Source organism: Trichogramma pretiosum, unplaced genomic scaffold, assembly GCF_000599845.2.
Source record: "Trichogramma pretiosum strain Unisexual culture from Peru unplaced genomic scaffold, Tpre_2.0 scaffold34, whole genome shotgun sequence".
NCBI classification, from domain to species: Eukaryota; Metazoa; Arthropoda; class Insecta; order Hymenoptera; family Trichogrammatidae; genus Trichogramma; species Trichogramma pretiosum.
In genome coordinates this window covers 174,254-194,941 of record NW_019641683.1, presented here as the reverse complement: position 1 = coordinate 194,941, position 20,688 = coordinate 174,254, and the positions used below count along the sequence as shown (strand labels likewise).

General features: G+C 31.8%; 2 protein-coding genes across 19 annotated transcripts in view; one reads left to right on the top strand and one right to left on the bottom strand.

The window, feature by feature from the left end:
• LOC106648279 (phosphatase and actin regulator 2-like) overlaps positions 1-8,471 on the top strand; it is a 79,234-nt gene extending 70,763 nt beyond the window's left edge. For 13 of the 15 annotated variants that reach the window (XM_023461111.1, XM_023461109.1, XM_023461116.1 and 10 more), the window contains 6 exons: positions 973-1,129; positions 3,981-4,036; positions 4,110-4,213; positions 6,899-7,071; positions 7,425-7,637; positions 7,717-8,471. In XM_023461111.1, the coding sequence (XP_023316879.1) occupies positions 973-1,129; positions 3,981-4,036; positions 4,110-4,213; positions 6,899-7,071; positions 7,425-7,500 (566 nt within the window). In that variant the 3' untranslated portion in view covers positions 7,501-7,637; positions 7,717-8,471. Of the gene's footprint in view, positions 1-972; positions 1,130-3,980; positions 4,037-4,109; positions 4,214-6,898; positions 7,072-7,424; positions 7,638-7,716 lie in introns of those variants that run through there. The other 2 variants (XM_023461108.1, XM_023461113.1) reach the window with 2 other exon arrangements.
• A 9-nt stretch (positions 8,472-8,480) lies between these two features.
• The window catches only part of LOC106648328 (serine/threonine-protein kinase S6KL), a 46,831-nt gene continuing 34,623 nt past the window's right edge, over positions 8,481-20,688 (bottom strand). For all 4 annotated transcript variants that reach the window (XM_014365119.2, XM_014365137.2, XM_014365128.2 and 1 more), the window contains exons 10-11: positions 13,034-13,258; positions 8,481-12,943 (exon numbers count right to left, since the gene is read on the bottom strand). In XM_014365119.2, the coding sequence (XP_014220605.1) occupies positions 12,827-12,943; positions 13,034-13,258 (342 nt within the window). In that variant the 3' untranslated portion in view covers positions 8,481-12,826. The remainder of the gene's footprint in view (positions 12,944-13,033; positions 13,259-20,688) is intronic.

Sequence of the window (20,688 nt, the reverse complement as noted above, 5' to 3'; positions counted from 1 at the left end):
GTGGAAATATCAAAACCGAGAATATCAAACTTTTTTAACGCTCGTTTGAAAAAGTATTTAAAAATTTTTCAATCAAACTTCGCTCTATTCAGTCGCTCTAATAGTAGATTCATCAACGCTATCGACGACTGTATTTGCTCGTCAGGCGCTTGTATGCGTTACACGCTGACGGCACTTGCAGTCCCTCTCAAAAGTCGCAATTTTTCAAGCGCTGATTAACTTTTTAATTGCGAATCCATTTAAAAGTTCAAATTACTTTAAAAGAGTTTGTTGCTTCAGATTTGTCTCATTGACGTTAGAATAAGTTACCTGATTCATTCGATCGTCATACTAATTTGTCATACATCATTTTACGGGAGCGTAAAAATCCAAATCATTGATATACTTTATGCATCACGATCCGTCGCTCGAGCCATGTTCAGATTTCGGAATGATAAATATTCGGAATCGTAAATATTCGGAATATTTAAAATTCGGAATGTTTGAAAATCGGAATTTTGAAAACGGAACATGAAAAATTCGGAAAAACAAAATTTCGGAATAAAAAAATTTCGGAATGAAAAAAATTCGGAAAAATTAAAATTCGGAATCCACAAAATTGTTAGTGGAGAACGTAGACTATAAAATTTCCCATTAAAAATTTTGTGGATTCCGAATTTTAATTTTTCCGAATTTTTTTCATTCCGAAATTTTTTTATTCCGAAATTTTGTTTTTCCGAACTTTTCATGTTCCGTTTTCAAAATTCCGATTTTCAAACATTCCGAATTTTAAATATTCCGAATATTTACGATTCCGAATATTTATCATTCCGAAATCTGAACATGGCTCCGTCGCTCGATAATTTACGTGTTACAGATAAAACTGAGCCTACCTGTGTCGGCGCACACTCATACATAATTAATACTGTTGAAACTATGAAAACAAATGCCAATAATGTCTACATAAAAATCAATAATTTTAAATTTTCATAGGTCGGTTAGCAGCCAAGATTGCCCGCAGGGAGTCGTTATCGTTGAAGCTTGCCTTGCGGCCCGATCGGCAAGAGTTAATCAACCGAAACATTCTTCAAGTGCAATCCGACAATGAGAGGCAGGAGACGAAAGAGGCCATCGGCGCCAGGCTCATCAGGTAAAGATCTTTCGTTTCTAGTACTTTTTATGCACTTTCGTTTTTTATGTACCCGGAGAACAGAAGTGAAAAGTCCTAATATCAAAATAATCAGATTAGTTGCTTCAAGAGTTTTTTTCAACAGTGTTGTTTCCAATTGCGTCTATTATGACCGTTTGTGCTTTTTATTAATATCGCGTATCTCGCACTCACAGCTAAGTTAACAGACGTGGACAGTTCGTAATCGCACAATTTTACTATGTTTTCTATGTTTCTTTTTTTCTCTCGTTAAAACCAATGATGAACAAAAATAGAGATAATATAATGAAACTTAAAAAAAAAAAAGAAAAAGAAAAACAAATAGCCTCGCAATCCAAAAGAAATTGGCGTATCTTGGCCAGTAACATTATATGTTTTTTTATTCTGAAAAAATTTAATTCTTATAGCGTTGTAACAAAGCTTGATTAAGCTTTTTTTTAATTTGCAATTCTTTGTATTTTTTAAGTTATCAGTCCATCTTTTCACTTGCGTTAATTAACTGTATAGTTGCATCACTTTTTTGCTCGTGTACAATTAATTTTTAATGTAGCATAATTCAAAAATCATCTTTAGGTGTTCAGCTCTATTTAAAATAATTATTACCATAATTCCAAGTGATGCAACCATACATCCAAGCAATCGCGATAAAAAATGGACTCGTAATAACTTTGCCTTTGTGAGTACCAATAACTCGAAGATGTATCAACAACGTATTAACAATTAGAAGGTTTTCCGATACCATGTAAAAAGGGTATCTGAGGGTAGAATGCTAGTCAGTAAATGATTCTCTACAAAAAGAATATTTTCTAAATTTTAGAACCAGAGCGCAAGAACCTTCTTAAAATATATGCAGATACGTGATAAAGAAGCAAAAAAAGCAAAAACAATAGATAGATTCCGTTGATTACTATCGCCTGGTGATTTTCTCTTATCTGAATAAAGATAAAAGTTATTCTCTTCTGAAAGATTGAAAAAATATAGATAAAATCGTAGTTAACACACGTTTCGGCTTAATAAATAGTCTGTGACTAGTTGTCTTTTTGTGAGCTATATAATTCCATATTCCTGGTTTGACTGAAAAATGAAGTCGTGCAATTTTAGATCGAATCTATTGCAAAATCATTGCTTCTCATTTTTGGAATGGAAATGTTGCGTTACTGTCGTTACTTTTATTTAGAATTTAAAAAATGTGAAAATCGTTGTGCTCAAATTCCGATAAGTCCAAGTCGACTGGAAATTGTCCAAATAGTACTTTATAGTACTCCGTGGCATAGGTTCACATCTATGGCACGCTTTTCTGTGGCATAATTCTGGCACCACTGCGTTCGCATCACACTCGCATACCCTCGTGCGCTAACCTCACTTCGCGCTACCAGAAAGTGCGACTCATGACTCGGAAAAGGGGTCATAAATGTGAAATTAGCACAGTGCTATAAAATATTGTACCGAAGTATAGTTCAGCCGAAAAGTGTTCCCATGGCATGAGTATCGTACATTTTATAGCACTGTGCTAAGTTCACATTTAGGCCCCCTTTTCCGAGTCATGAGTCGCAATTTCTGGTAGCGCGAAGTGAGGTTAGCGCACGAGCGTATGCGAGTGTGATGCGAACGCAGTGGTGCCAGAATGTGCGACTCATGCCACAGAAAAGCGTGCCATAAATGTGAACTTATGCCACGCAGCGCTATAAAATTTATCATGGTTTGGTATGCGTACAGCGATCCAAAATTTATTACTTATCTTTTAGTATTTATCATTATCTAAATTTCTGTTGACACATGCATAAAAGGCAGTTTATGCTAAGTATCCTAACGCAGTGGCCACGCGGCATTTTTAAACGAAAATGCTTCATTTCGCCGTAAATTGCGTGTGGACGCCGCGTTAGGACACTTGGCACAAATTGCCTCATAAAATAAAAAAACTCTAATAAAAAAATTTTATTATATCCTGATAATGCGTATTGTATATGCCCCTATTTTCCATCATGTCCCTATATTCGATCAATAATTAATATTAACAACTTAATAGTACGTAAGAAAATTTTTTTTAATAATTGGCTGAATGAATCGAACATCTTCAACAGAAATACATTATTCAAAATCAGATATCAAGTTTCAATCTTATATAAAAAATTGATTTAAATTTGAGCTAAATTAGAACCTAACTGATCGAAAATAGGGGCGTATACCTTACAGGCAAAAAATCTTTCATGGATTGTTAAATAACCTTTATGTTGTTAATACACATATCGTCAGAGAAACAAACGTGCGCTTACGTGGTATTTGATATTGCAAAATTCATCAGTGGCCTAATTCTTTGATGGCATTCACTTGATATATTTCTGTGAATGTGCGCACGTAGTATATCTTTTCCGAATATTAACATGCATATTTACACATGGTGGCTTATGCGCTTATAAACTCGCTCAATAATAACTTGAGAAAAGCACAGATTTATCGATGTTACAAATAATGCGCGTTATCAGCTGACGTACAAAATTTTTAAAAACGTATTTACAAAAAATATGTAGTACAACCTTTTAAGATTCCAAAACATGATAATACTAAATTCATCAGCAATAAATACAACTCGTATTCTTTCAGATATTTAAGCAACTATAAACACAAGGACTATTTAACTTTTTTGTCTATTTTCATTTTTTTTTTTTTTTTTTTCATATACTTTAAAAATGTTTGAATCAGTTTGTTTTAATTTTGCTTGAGTTTTTAGTTGCAGTTCCTTTATAGTCTCTTAAAATATGAGAATTTCTCAAGTAATGAGTACGTAAAAATGGTTAATCTCTCATAAAATTGTAATTATATTTTATTTTAACAGGCGGTTGAGTATGCGGCCGACTCAGGAGGAGCTCGAAGATCGCAACATTTTGAAAAGTTAGCTAATAAATTTTCAAATAATTTTTTATTGACTTTTATAAATGATTGATTTATAAACGATTTTTTCTAGAACAAAGTCCTGCAGAAGAGAAAAAGCAAAAAGAAGAAAAAAAACGTTACCTCCTTCGAAAACTCAGCTTTCGGCCAACTGTGGACGAGCTTAAGGAAAAAAAAGTTTGTATATTTTTTTTCACTTTTTGAATGATTTCTCGCTAGCTTTCATTAAACGTTTACATTGCTAGCTTCATTAAGACAATTATGTGCACCTGAACTTTAATAGTATTTAAAAGTATCACTTTTAAAATTAGAGTATTCGAAACAGCAGTATAATAATTACAACTATTGTATTTTCTTATTAACGACTGCGCGTCCCTATTTTCGTTCCAACTTACAGTATAATTTTTTGCATGTTAGCGGCCTTGGAAAAATCCCTCTACCCGATAGTTATATAATAGTACATTATCTGACTCGCTGCGCTCGGGCGACAAACTAAGACTCGTGCGAGAATCACCCACTTCGCGCACGATTGACGTATACTATTTTTTATCACGAGTTGCGGGAAGTTTTTATTTCCTGCGAGATAATTGCGAGAAGTATTGTTATTACAATACTGCTCGGGAATCACATACTTCCTGCACGCTGTGATAAAAAAAATTTAAACTCTTTTGACCGCCATCTTGAATCGACAATCGACATTTTTTGCATTTATTCGGTGATTCTTTACCACAAAAGCAATAATTTTATTTATAAATATCGATTGTAATTATTATTATTGTTTTTTCGCATATATGAATTGAATTTGAATTTTTCAAATCATAAATTTAAATTATTGATATTATAAATTACAAAAATTTACATTATTTTCTCAAAACTAATCAACATAACAAAAACTAAAATTTTTGTAATACTGCATGCAATATGCAATGGTGGTAATAATAACTAATTTTAATTATTTAAGGGCTTATATACACCTTAAATTCAAAATTTTTTTTATTCAATTTTTGAATAGGATTTTTTCTCCCCTTTCCATTGCTTTTTTCGAAATTCCAAAATTTTCCACTGAGATACAGCTGTTTCCGTGAGCCTTTTTCCTATACTTTACGTGTTAAATTTTTTCTTCTTTTGCGTTTTCTGGCGAGTAGTGTTTTTGGTCACCTGTCGTAATATTCAGATGGTATCGATTGAACTTTCTGCACCAGGGTCGCGTACACTTCTTCAGAACATGAATGGTTATGGCCACTACCACGGGCAAGACGACCGAACACTCAGGTTGCTCTGCATGAACAGTTAAACACACATTTTTTTTCATTTTTCGTTTTTGCCGAAATTTAAGTCATAAAAGTACGTTTTGAAAATGATCTATGAGCTCAATCGTCTCACCCGTGGTAGTGGCCATAACCATTCATGTTCTGAAGAAGTGTACGCGACCCTGGTGCAGAAAGTTCAATCGATACCATCTGAATATTACGACAGGTGACCAAAAACACTACTCGCCAGAAAACGCAAAAGAAGAAAAAATTTAACACGTAAAGTATAGGAAAAAGGCTCACGGAAACAGCTGTATCTCAGTGCAAAATCAAAATTTTGGAATTTCGAAAAAAGCAATGGAAAGGGGAGAAAAAATCCTATTCAAAAATTAAATAAAAAAAATTTTGAATTTAAGGTGTATATAAGCCCTTAATAAATTAAGTCGATTCAACACGATTGATTATATATGTGGGATTTTAACGAACTTTTTTCCAAATAACGATTTAAATTATATTAGATGAATCCGAATTTTTGTGATATTTAATGGTCTTGCTCTGCATAATAAAATATATCGGTTAATTTTGCTAAAATTCATTCTGAGGGATTCCCAGTTTATCAGAAAGTAAGTCTGCACGTATATGTGTTTATCGATCTTAATAAGTTAATGCTCTTTTAGATTCGGGCTTAAAAATCAGAAACATTTTACTAGAAAATTAATTATGGCCGTTTTATTAACAAAAAACTGTAACAAAGCATTTTCCAAAAGATTTTTTTCTTCGGAATAAAATGACGCATTCCAAAAAAAAATTTTTCGAAATCGTGTATTTAATTTTATAAAAAAGGAGCAAGTAAATACATATTTTTTCCACGAAATCTATGGATATCTTTAAAGATTTTTGATAAATAAAAAAGTTCTATAATTGATTACAAAAAATTCTGAACTATTTAAAAAAAATTGTAGAAAATTTTTTTAAAATGTCATTTTTAGAAAATCAACAAACTTTATCAAACAATTCAAAAAAATTTGAGAGCTTGCTTTGATTAATTTTTAAGACATTTTGAATTTTAAAAAAAGTTGATTGATTCGAAATGAAAAACGATAAAATAGATACACGAGCTCGAATAGTTTTTACTTGTTATCCAAAATTCTCTTTTTATGTCTAACAAATTTGTGCACCTGCGGTCAATTCAATTCGAACCTATTGCTGCAAATCTTTTGAAAAAAGGTTTTGTAATGGGTTTTTAGTATAAAAACCGCCGTAATTAATTGTTTAGTAAAAATTTTTGTAATTTTTATAGCATATAATTTTTCATCACAGCGTGCGGGAAAATCTTAAAATCGACTTCCTGTACTCGATGATAAAAAAACTATACGTAACTGAGGCAGTTGTCAATTTTGCACTCGTGTCAATGCAAACTGACACTCTTACAAGATAGACAACCCCTCGCCTCAGTGACGTAATTTACTATTTCGTTGAACCACATGTTAGCAGAATTTCTCTAACGAAAATCAGACCGCAAAGTCATTATTGGGTTAAGCATTAATAAGTTAGCTTTTAAAAATAACAAACTTTAAATTAACATAAAACAACGAAATATTTTATTTTACAGATCATACGATTTAATGACTACATCGAAGTGACACAAGCTCACGACTACGATAGAAGAGCAGATAAGCCATGGACAAGATTAACCCCAAAAGACAAGGCTGCTATAAGAAAAGAGCTTAACGAATTTAAGAGCCAAGAAATGGCTGTTCACGAAGATAGTCGTCATCTGACGAGGTATTTTGGTTATTACTACTCTTAGAATAACAACAATTTTATGGCTTTAGATATCTTCATTTACATAGTTTTATGCACGCACTTACATTCTCGAGACTCATATTCGAGCATTTTAAACGTCATTTGATAAACTGAAAATTTATTGATTGACTCAGTTCTTGGTAAATTTCCTTTTAAAAGTATGATTTCACAAATTACAGAAATATTTTTTTATTTTAATAAAGTATTTTAAATTTTGTAAAATTAATATTTTCATAATACATTAGAAACATTTGATTTTTGTATTTTACTTTAATAACCCCATGAACTCATTAAACTTATTTTTATTATTTTTTTCGCCAATTATAAAACAGATACTACCCTGACCAAACTATTCCATTGAATATTCTTGATAACATTCTGAAAGATCGACGGGGGCGTTTTGTGTAATCTATGAGAGTCCTTCGAACAACCAATATACCAATTTCGATGAAAAACTTTAACTCATCACTTAGTGAAACAAGGATTATATTATTTAATCTAATGAAATTATTTTTAAGTACTATTTTTTTATCTTGGACTTACACGTATGCCATAATGAAAACGTTGTTTAACATTCATTGGTAGTTGATAAGAATAATGTTATAGAAAAAATTTAATTTTCAGGTTCCACAAACCATGACAATTTCAGCGTGAATTCTTTTTCAAGAATGATGGTGCAAAAAAAATGGATACTGTTGCAACGAAGCAACTAAGTTATTGCGAAAATGACTATTCAATCGTTTTCGTGGCCCTTACGTCGCCAAATGCGTGAAGCATTACTGGAATTATGAAAAAATACAAAATAACAAAATGATTACGTAGCTCACGTATCGTGCATTGTACCTCTTTCACATATTTCTCTATCATTCGGTTAGAGATGCGCAAACGCGTTCGTTCTATTCAAGAAGGCACGTTGACAAATGATCTCCATCACCCACGCTAGTAATGAAAGAGCAGCTCTAATTGTGATATACTTGATGAAAAGAATATTGTAGTTTAGAAAACTACTCAAACCGAATTTTTTTTTGTAAATCAATGTTTTCGTTTGATTTTTTAATAATCAAATTTTTTAACGATATGTTTGCATGGGTTCATGTGATCCGGTAGTACACGACAGAGCATAATGTTAAATACGAGAATCAGTTTTTTTGTAGTTATTGATAGTTAATAGAGCTTTTCGTATCTTTTAAAAAAATTTTAATTTTAATGTAAAAATTTAAGTCGAAAAAACAGACAAATTTTTCAAATTGTAGTAACGGAAAAGTCGTGCGTTTAAATTGATCTCTATATTTTGCGATGAATAAGAATTAAAATATTTGACTCTTTCTGAGTAAATTGTTAAAAATTTTCAATATTTTTATTTATACATAAAGATTCACATATAATCGAAAAAATTTTAAGTTAAATACGAATCATAAGCCAAAAGATTGAAAAAATACAGTTTTCACTGAAAATGTAATAAAGTTTGAATGAGAATGATACGATTTTCTAATGTTCTGTGTGTTGAATAGAAACGAATATAAAAGTGATACTGTACGATAAATTACTATGTTTAAATATATTATATTACACAAGTAAACAATAATTTATTTGAAAAAGATCATTAGCTACATTACGCCGTAATGGACATTTTTGTACCGGATTGTAGGTATAACAATTTTGTGTTGAATTACAAGATGGCCATTTTGACGGCCGCATTCCTAGTTTGTATTTAGTCAAAGTCCTTTGGATTTTTGAGGTTTTATTTCAATAAATGATCTTATAATTTCCATTGACTTAAAAAAGCAAACCCTACGTCATTTATGTTATAAACAACTTTTTTCTGTATTTTTGTATAATTTATAAATACATCATGAAGTATTTTTTGTACACTGAGTTTTGTGGTCAAAATGTTAAAAATAATTTGTTGCATATTCATTAAGAATATTTAATTGTAATACATGTTTTTTATCTAATGTTTGTGAATGTGAATGTATAGTATAAAAAATAAAAAATATTTTTCTACCCCAGCAAAAACAACTTGTCTGCTTAAAAAATAGGAAACACTTTGTCACGGGTCAATGAATAAATTAAACTTATCAGTCCTGATGATACTATTAGTAAAATAAAAAGTTTTCTCTATTTTTTGAAACAAACAAACGTGTTTTTTGAAGTGAAAAATATTTTTCTTAGCGAATGCAATACCGTCGACTATATACTTGCTTAATGTAATGATATCTCGTATTTTCCATAAATGCAGTTGAAATCGTAAACTTTCTGTCTCGATTGTTTCAATGAGCCCTGCGAAGTTTAACTATATAATACACAAATTTCCATTATATAAATTAAAATAATCCCGCAACTATCTTGTACAGAACAACAAGTGTAGGTTAGCACAATTATTTAACGACTGTAGCCGTTATAATTGTTTTATGAATGGTTATTTTATCGACTATTGTTAAAAAAATTTATTGTTTATTAAAAATTACTGCGTCATACTCTAATTTTGAAGTAAAATATGTATTTAATTATAAAGTTACGATGGATGTGCATAAATACTCCTATTTTGCATAGCAATTTCCTACGTTTTATACATTTGTTTATGTAAAACGTTGCATGAGAGAACATGAAATTACAACACAATTAGTGAAACATATTTTAGGCTTAGCGATAATGCTAAGTTTTATTCTTGTAAATATATACATAAAAATATTCTACACAATAAAGCGAGCGAATAAGTAATATTTAAGTTCCGCAGTTGAAGAAAAAATGCGTGATCATTTTCTGCGACATTATTAAGCATAAATGATTGAATATTAATGACGAATTAAAAATTAATATGTATAAATACTAATACTTGATATGACGTCCTTACTCGAACGATGCACTATTGACATAAGAAACATATGTGTAATTATATGATTCCGCGTTAAGGGTAATGTAACTATTGCAATGATAGAAGGAGCATGTGTGCAATATTTCCAGTGCAAAACATCTTGCATTTATGTACTATAAAATTAATTGTACAAGCTAACAGATGCAATATAAAAAATAATAATGCTGAAGATTTAATAAATTTATGCATAAATTTATCGTGTCTGTGTATTCACGTTTATACAAGTGAAGATGAAAGATAGTTTTGTTTGAAAAACTTGAATGTGCTAAATACAAAAAATCATTATTACGCAATGCAAAAAATATTTTAAAAATATATATATATATACATTATATATATATATATATATATATATATATATATATAAAACACACAAAATAGTGCCATCACATTTTTAGCTTCAAATTAATACAAAAATGAAATTGGTACAAAAACCAATATAAAAAAAAATTTAAATATCGGGGATTTATTTTATGAGCTCGTAACATTTAGATTTATGGAATTACAATTATGTAAGTGCAGTGAAATGCTTTCACGTTTCATGAAATTCATTTATAAGTTAAATAATTTTATCGCGAATGAATCCAACTAATAATGCGATTTCTAGATTCTGAAAATTTCTTCCAACAATCAACATTGATCTTAACAAAATAAATTAAATTTTCTGATTTCGATAGCATTTATAACTACTGTGTTTATAAAATCAAAAACGTGCAACGAGGATCGAAAAATATTAAATTACATTTCTACATCCATTGTGAAAAAAGATTTTTAAATATTAGACAAAACAACTCCTTCTTATTTTGCTTGTAATTTTGTGGTTTACTTGGTGATAAACCAATGGAAAAATATAAATAGTTTATTCACTGGTATCGTTACCTGGACGGACACTCATTTCTTACTGTAATATACTGTAGACCTAAACTATGTAGTTTTATCGTAGATATAATGATAGTTCTATTTATGATTATTTAAGCTCAATAATACAAAATGCTTGTTCTTGAAATTTCTGACTTGTGATGCAAAATCCAATGTAATATAAAATGAATCAGTTATAAATAACCGTACAGTAAAATGTATGTTTGGTTTTATATAAATCTGTGTTTATGTGCTGTTATGCGTGGCTAAGAATGAAAGTTCAAATATTTCTAAAGAAATATTGTAACTCATGTCTTTATATATTTAATATACATTGAAACGTTTTTACTGATGCAAAAATCTGGATGATTTTATTGTCTATATGTTAAAAAACTCTAAAATTCATGTTCAATACGAGTTTTTATAAAACGAAATAAAATACATTAAATAATTTCACAAATACCTAGCAATTTTTTTATAATTCTGACTTGTTTTTATTCTCTATGTACCAAGGGTTAGTGTTCTTGTACTATCAAGTTCTTCCTAAAGTTATTTTATACTCATTATTTAAAGTGAACATTTTATCAAATGTATTATTAAGAGTTCTTGTGAATAAAAGCTATTACGCTAGCAGAACATCTTCAAAAAATAGATTTTAATCCTTATGGAGTTACCTAAAAAGAGTTGATTGCTGTCGTAGATACAAATATAAAAATGGAAGTAATCCATGCTAATAAAAATACAAATAATGCAGTAGTATCAGTAAAAGAAAAAATACTATTTACCTTGGCACAAAATAATTGATAACAGTAGAAATTACTATTTGTTCGATACAAATAAAGTTGTAATTAAAAATTTCATATGTGCATCAATAGTGTGATTTTCAACAAAATGAAAACTCTGTTAAATTAAGTGTTGCAGAGATGATATAAACGTGAAATGTGTATAGATAAAAAAAATATATAAATCAAGATCGCTAATTACATTAAAATATCTGTTTTGTACCAAGTTGAAATATTGTCGTATTAAACTGTCTAGTTATAGTAAAATTTTCCCTACATCATCTTTATTTCTGCGAGTTACAATAATTGTGTTCTTTGCCATGTATCACGCATAACTTTAATGTTTTTATTTACAAGAAAAAATTATTATTTTACAACTAGAATGTGTAATTTTCCGAGAAGCAGCAAAAGATAAATAACATGAATGAATAAATCATAGGCCGAAGAAACAGCTTTTTGGACAAAAGTGGCAAAAGCGAAACAAAATTATGTATTATATGATAGAGCAGTAATGCTCATTTAAGTGTAAGAACATTGTATATAATTTATTACTAAAAATGAAACCTAATGAAAATATGAATCTTCAATGAAAAGGGGAAAAGGAGAAGTGATAACTCAATTTCAATGAAGAGGGTTTCAAGTTTACAGTAGGGAAGCAAAAGAAATTAAAGTCAAAATTTATTAATATGCTAATCGACGTTGCTATTCAAAATAAACGAAAATGTCGGTTAAAACTATATTCAAACGATTTGGAAGGAATCATTGCGTTTTTTCAATTCAAAATCTACCTTTTGTTATTAGTTTGTACGCACCACGATTATGCTATTTACTGTATTGTCGATGAAATATTGTAATAAACAAAAATACTGTTAACTATTCTTAAAAAGATTAAAACTTTTGTAAACTGAAATAACGTTATTTTATTTTTTGTTCACTGTCATAGTATGATTTTTAAACAGTATTCAAGTATTTATGCTAGGTATATATTTTTACATAAATTAAATTAAAATGTGTTCAATTAAGTTTTATTAAAAACTATATGGCATCTGTGTAAAGTATAATAATAATTATTAAATGGTATCAATAAATCTTAACTATGTGGACGGATAGAAATACAATTTGTTCGTAACGAAGTTGGTCATTTTACAATCATTAATGTTATTTGTAAGTTGTAGTATCAATAACGTTTGATTCGTAATCTGCTGTGAGATGAAAGTATTTACGTACAATGTGCATTGTTGATTCCCACATAAGAATCAAAATCCAAAAACACATTTTTTTCTTTGTCGATTGGAGCATTTTCAATTTTTTTACCAAGCAAATTGAAAGGTGACACCTATAAACGAAGGAAATACAAATTTGTTTTACTCAAACTAACATTTCTAATCAATGCTACGAAAAGCTCGATAAAATTTCATTAACAAACCTTTTTTGAATAATAAGATCGAACATCGTGATTCATATAAAAAGCAATTCTTTGTAATCCTAAAATTGATTTAATCCTCATTTTTGGCTCTGGTTGCAACAGTCTCTTTAAAAGATCAATCGCCTGTAATGAAATGTTGTCTACGTCGTCGGGCAAACTCCCAAAAGTTACTATCGCAAGCTCGCCATTTTCCAGTAAATCTCTCGTTATATTTTTACCTGGAAACTGGAACAACAAATGTTCGTTCATTTTCAATATGTTTCAAACAAAAACTATTATTTGTATTAAATTATTCACTTTAAAAAAATATTTTTTGATTTGTTAATAAACTGAAACTTTTCATAATAAGTCTCTTGAAAAATGTAATTACCAAACCCAATAAATGAGCAAAATATAAAAAAAGTAAGAAAATGTATAGGAAAAAAACAGTACTCGAATATAAGGTTGCATATTCATTTTATCATGGGTGACGAAATTTTTCGCTATCACAATGCATTTCACCCATGAAATTCAATTAATTGATATTTTTCGTAAAGTAAAAGAAAAAGGAAAAATGATTCCAAGCATCGAAAAAAAGGAAACAACGCCCTAAGTCGATCAGTAAGGAAGAAACTTGAAATTTTGCGCATCATCCCTACGTTGCTTGGATTGTTGGATGCTGCTGCATCAGCTCACAATTCTATGCGACGCAGTCGCGTCGAGCGTTTAATCCCATACACCACACACTCTTCTCTTCTCCTCTCTTTCTCTCTTGCTCTTTTCTCTTTTCTCTCTTCTCGCGTGCGCACATGTGTGCGAGCGAGTATATATGCGTTTGCGCGAGATACTGCGCCTGACCAGAGTATATTCCTACAGGGTCAACGGCCACGCTCGACCCTCAACCTAGCCGCGCGTGGTATGTATGTATCGCGGGCAAGCACAGGCAATTTTTTCGAATCTTCTCAAAAATTCTCGCATAATGTGTAGGTATATACGTAAGCTGTACGCGCGTGCAAGCGTATGCTGTGCAATATGTGTACGCGATATTTGCAGCGGCATCGTCTCTTGCTGCGCGTTCTTACATATCTTGACCCATCGCCATCATCATCTTCGTCGTCATGAGCATCAGTACTTACGGGTGGATTTATCTTTTTTTATTATTCTGATTTACATATTGATTTTTCATCTGCTACTGTTCGATTTAATGCACGAATTCTTCAATTAAATTAAAAAATCCCAACAGAAGTTTCGAGGACAGCAAAAATTTGATGAAAGTTTCAAGTAGATCCTTATTCAGAAGTATGTGCTTCAATAAAAAGATTTTTAAAAAATTCGAATAGAAAGAGAAACTGAACAATTGAATTTGTATTGAGTTTTTCGAGTAATATTTTGATTAGCTTTTACTGAAGGAAAATATGGAGATAATGTATTGACGAAGTCCAGTTGAAATACGACCGCGGCGCTTTACGCAATTTTTCTCACCAATATTAACGTGCATGCACTAGAATAAATGAATCATTTAATACCAGTAAAGAGTGTCGTACTTTTTTATATGTGTTCTGGACATGAAAAAGTACAAGTCCGAGTACTTTCAAGTTGCTTGGACTTGATTTAATAAGTATTGAGTGATCATGTGATAATAAAGGGGAGTTTTTGCACATAATTAATATTTATGTGGATTGTACTTCTTCCAGGAGCTTATGAGATCAAATTAAACCGACTGGGCATATTTTCTGGGTGTACAAAGTACTCTAAAAAATTTGGAGCAGATCCATGATTCGGAGTTGGGGTGGTTTCCTTGTCAGATGCAATGTACTTTTCAAGCACATTCTTTTGTATTAGCTTAAATTTAATATTTATAATTAATTTATAAAAATAATGATCAAAGAAAAAATTCGTTTCATAGTCAAAAAGTCAGATTCTAAATCATTTTTTCTTTTGGAATAAAGGATTAGGTAGTTTTTACCAGCGTTAATACATAAAAAAAAGAAGTAGCACGTTTTTATTAGGGAAATCTTTGCCAATGAATTGGCGGCAGTTTTTTCTTCTTTTGCGTTTTCTGATGAGTAATGTTTTTGTTGTCCTAGTGTAACTTCCAAAGCATACCGAGTGGGCTACACCACCCAGATGATGTACACTTCTTCGGAACATCAATGATCACAATCACAACCTCGAGCGAGACGATCAAATTTAGTACTGTATATTATACATTATACTGCTTGCGATCAACCGGTTAAAGACATTGAGGACCTTCGGTTCAAGTTGGGCCACGAAGTTGAAACCTCGGAATTTGATAGTTGAAAACACTCATAATGTTCTTCTGAAATTTCAGAGCTTCGTTCGTCGAGTAAATTGTTGTATATTTTAATTTAAAAAGTACACATTTTAACATGACTACCATAGGAGAGCGCAAAGTTTTCTCGAACAATTTTTAGTATAACTTGAGGGTAATATGGAAGATCCTGACCAAATTTCGCGTAATTATAAACGAAATTATTACTTTTCATATCGGACATATCGTCGATTCCACGCATATACTTTACAGTAATTTAATTTAAAAAAAAATTTTATTTGTTTTTCTTTCAAACTCGATGCTAGAGGTTAGTATAGTAGACGAAAGTACATACGGCCGTACGAATGTACCACCGATTGATCTAGTCAAACCAAGTACTATATAAGCTTATTTTATTTTATAGATTTCGAAGTGAAAAAAAAAATGCTAAATTAACTAGTGTAAGTGCAAGAAACACATTGTGTGAAAACAAATGAAAATTAACTTTTCAATAGCTTCCACGCACCGGTCATCACAAAATGTTTTTGCAAGACGGGAAAATATAAAAAGTTGTCAGGTATTTATTTTATGCTCATTACGTGGTTTAGAAACGATGTTTTTTATCAAAATTGCTTGTTTCAGAAATTTGAAAAATTGTACTTGGTTAAATTGCTCATGTAGTTCATTTTCCTCACTCTTAATACAAATAAATCGTCTATGAGAAGGTGAAAAAATGTGCATTGCAATGCCGAGTAAAGTACCCACGACTATAATATATCTATACTGCAAACGTACAAGATTCACCTCGCGAAGGGGAGAAGAGATAAAATTAGTATTAAAAAAGGAGATAGTGCATTTTATACGTAGGTGTCTGCAAAACCACTTAGAGCCATTGGGCTTGTCTATACACGCACTTATCTACCCTTTCTCGACCTTGGTGCATCTGCCGGACGTCGCATTTTTTCATGCATAGTACGCAGAGGCATCACCGGAAAAATCAAGCCCCATAATCTCTAAAGCAAGAGAGAGAAAAACAGGCACAAGGAGAGATTCTTACATGGTTGAGAATACGGGGTAAAAAAAAAATGATAAACACTGAGAAGCCTTTTAATAAGTACATCCACATCGCTTCACAGAGTGAATGCGCGTGTGTGTGTCTGTGTTCATGCTAGTACAGCTATGTACTTGCGACAAGTTAAAAAAGAAAAAAAACTATTATTCACGCATTTATAAGCCCTACTTCATGCTTACACAAACTAGTTACACACTACTTGTGTGCAATGCAGCTATCCACGATTCAACTCCACAGCATAATTAGCTCATTAAAAGAACATGCCAATGACTTTTCACACAAAATTATAAATATTTTTATCTCATAAGAAATGCAATACAATTATTTAGACTCGTCAGAATTACTGTTCTTCACAAAGATCGAAATTTGCTCAATTTCTTCAAATTTTCTCAAATTTTTCTAGAAGTTATTGAATGAACGTGCATAATTTTTTTTTTAATCTGCAGGTGAGTCCGCTATTTACAAAAATAACGTTGGATATGCCATAAAAATCAGAACCAAAGAGGGAGAGAGAGAGAGAGAGAGAAAGAGAGAAGTAAATAATTTTAAAAAATCAGTGATAACTCATTTACTCAACCCTTTTTCTATCTAATTATGGCACGTACACGCAAAATGAAAAATATACCTCTTATACGTGCATTACCATCGTTATTGTGTGATAAGGCGCATGCAGTCTGGTAACACCTCGACAGTAATTCAAATACAACGTTACAACACAAAAAATACAATGAAATATAGAGCCAGACAGCAAGTCCCTGCTAAGAATTCCATGGCGCCGCCAACCGATAATGATTTGTCATCCCTCGCCTCGCCTCGCGTAGGAATAAATATGCGTACGAACGATAAAATTGTTTACTTATTTGGCAGCCTTGTATAAGTCTAGGGACGATAAAAATAAAAGGGAAAAAAGGAAAAATTTTAGTGAAAATGTAACTTCGACGGATAACAAAAATGCTTGATAAAGTAGTTTAAACAAAACAATAGATAAACGTGTCCCCTGATACTTTTGATGTCAATGAAATCTTGTCACCGTCCACGACACATGCATTAAAATTCCATTAAACGATCCCAAACATTTATATACATAAACAGCCATTAAGAAGGGTTTCCAATAGCGATAGCGCAGAATTTATCAAATGATTTGCTTACGCACATGCGAAGAAAATCAGCAGCGGTGTGACCTTTCCAAGGATAAACGCATAGCTATGCGGCAAGTTGGTGCATCAAAGCTACAGACGCAAACACACACGCATACACGCCGTGTATGCAAGGTTATAAACAAATAAACCGGAACGACACGCGAGGTGTGAAATTTTTAATTGAATTTTTCGTTTAAATCGCATACGCTACTCGTGATATGGCGAGGAAAAGAGAGGATCAGGAAAACTTTGCGCGCTTTATGTACACGAGGCGCCATGCAACTTGTATAATTGGATGTGTATATGTTGAGATCGCTATTTATAAACCGGCAGAACTACTTACGGGTGCGTCTAATAGTTGCCCCTTTATTTGAAAGATGACCGAGAATAAAAGTTTGGTAAAATACACTAAGCCATTTCTTTTTGTAATATATGAAATAACTGGATTGAGCATTTAGACATTAATTTTTCACCAAAATGTAGAATTAAAATTTTCAAAATTCCGTGTCAGATCAATCGCGTGTAAATTATATTATATAAATAAGTGTCGATCATAAACATTCGCATTGGGTATTTTTAGATCCTTTGGAATAAACTCAGAGTTTAATACACCCTGGTATGCTGCTATTTTAAGAATTAATTTCACAGAAATAAAAGTCCCAAGAAAAAAGACTATGTTGAACGAAGCAGAAGAAGAAGAAAGAGACGCTGCACAGGATGGCTTGGAGCCTGGCAGAAGAGATACCGGTCGGACTTCTCTTCTCGATTTCTAGCCTGCAGTATATATTGCAGTATATTCTTATGAATGCGACGCATCTACCTTTTGCGGTGTAACTAGTCGCGCGCACGACATCGAGCAGCACTCCAGCATCCCGTATAGTCATCGCCCGTAGCCTCTATATACATAAAAGTGCTTGATCTATAAATAAGAGTAGAGCCTTTTCAAAAACAAAACAGAAAGAAAAGTTCTTTGATGCAAGACGATCTATACCAGGTCTTTTTAAATCGTTTCAAAAGAAAAGGGCTAGAGGCGATTTTTTATTTTCTGTCGCCTTTAAAAGACCGTCTGCAAGGAATCGATAATTTTCTCATGAACAACTCAAGTAAATAAACAGAAAAAGCTCTGTGAAAGGTTTAAGTATAATCTTGTAATTCTAATCGATTGTATATGACTAGTTCTGTGTCAAATCAAAAATACACTCTTTTAATCAAGATCAGAAACTTTTAGTTCGAACTAAATTTCAGATTTAGAAACGAGGTATAATATTATAAATATTTGTGCTGTTTGGTAAAAAATGTTACAAATTAGGCTAATATATAGTCGTACAATTCCCATTAAAAACTTTGACGAGCCTTCTAAACAGTTTTAACCAACCTCTTATTATAATTTGTTTCCTATATTACAACAAACAAATGTTATGTATGTGTTATGTAGGATCAAAATTAATCGAATTTTAGCACCAACTATTGTTATTTTCTCGTGACATTTCTTTCCAAAATTAAATAATGACAAAAAAGAGACTTTATTGTTTACATATAAAGTGAACATCGCAAGAAATGCTGGTAGAGAAAGATTCAATGACTTGCAAGTATCTGCTTGCAAATAGTTGCCGTTTGATTTGGTAGCATCAACTGAAGTTCTTAACGTCGATAAAATCAAGAATATGGTGCATTTAAATTCAGAAGCCAACGAAATGGTTGCAGACCGTGAAAAATAAATTATTTTTAAAAAAAGAATTCCAAGGTCCATGGGATTAAATTCACTATAGAAGACTTTGTCATTATGTACCAGTAGACCCCAAATTAAAGTTCAGGACATTTGGTGTCATCATCTCATGTGGTTTCCTTGTCGGTTTTTTCTCGAATATGTAAATAAATGTTCATTTTTACTTTGATTTTTGCAAGAAAAATTTTGTTTTACTTATTCGTATATCGACATTTCAGCCGGAAGAGGAACGAACCCCCTATATCCCATAAAAACAATGATTCAGTATTCGCGGTACTTTTTTTAGAGCGAGTCCCTATGAATACTGGGCTTGTACTGTATACACGCAATGAAGTCCTTCATTTATGTTAATTTTTGTTAAAAAATGAAATAAGTTTGAAAGAAACATTGACAGTTATTACTTTAAGAGTAATTCGTTTTTTAACCATTTGAAAAAATTTGAAATTTTCAAATTGATTTGAAAAGATCAATTGACCGGTAAAAAATTGATTCTAGTTTTTTGTTTCTACTTTTGTCACACGCTACCTGGTGATATCAAACAACAATCTAGGTATATGACCATTCTACCTTCAAGTGCTATTGAGTAAATAAAGATTCCTACTAGGTTTTACTCCATTCTTTTGTGACGCTCGTAATATTTTTTTACCTATTTCGATACGTACCCGTTCGGAAGTATATTGCTATACTATTCAGAGAGGCAACGAAGCTATGAAGCTACACGGCTGCTATATACTTATACTTACTTTGTGTAGCTGATACACGCCAGATAGTAATTACAAATCGTTTTCTTATTGAACTTCATTATACGATGCTTCTACTGGAAGTTGTATTTACGTGATACACATCGCGAGGAAGAATTATCCGATAATAAATTATTATCTTACTTTTTATTTCATTTTTCTTTTTTAATCTTTGCGATTTTTATTCGTTTGCGTAGATTTCTTATAGAACATTTATCCTCGGCTCGAAAAGTCAAACTCCCTCGAAGGGAGGGAAGGGGCTGCGTTGGCGAATAAACTGCAAATAGCAGCGCAAAGTATCGTACATCATTGAATTTATTAATAGTTGCTAGGTAAGAGAGGACAAAGAAACCGTGCAAAGCTACATCGAGGCACGTACATTGAGCAAAGCGTATATTAAATTATATACGCGAGAATGCGAAGAGTCGTCCTCGCGTAATATATAACTCAAGCTTCTTTGCACGAAGAAATTAACGACATGCGAAGTAGAAAAGTGAGTCTAATCAGAGGCGCCAGGCCCCGTCGGCTAGTCGCGCGTTTAAAAAAGCCTCGAAGGCTCATCCGACTCGGAGAAGCTGCTGCTACTGCTTCCACCTGCATGTACAACGCGTTCACGTTATGCATTTTAAATCTGCGCTGCTCAGGACGCGCGATTGATCGTTGCATCTCTCTCTCTTTCTCGCTGCGTGCATCACGTCTCTCGATCATTTACCGATAATATATATAC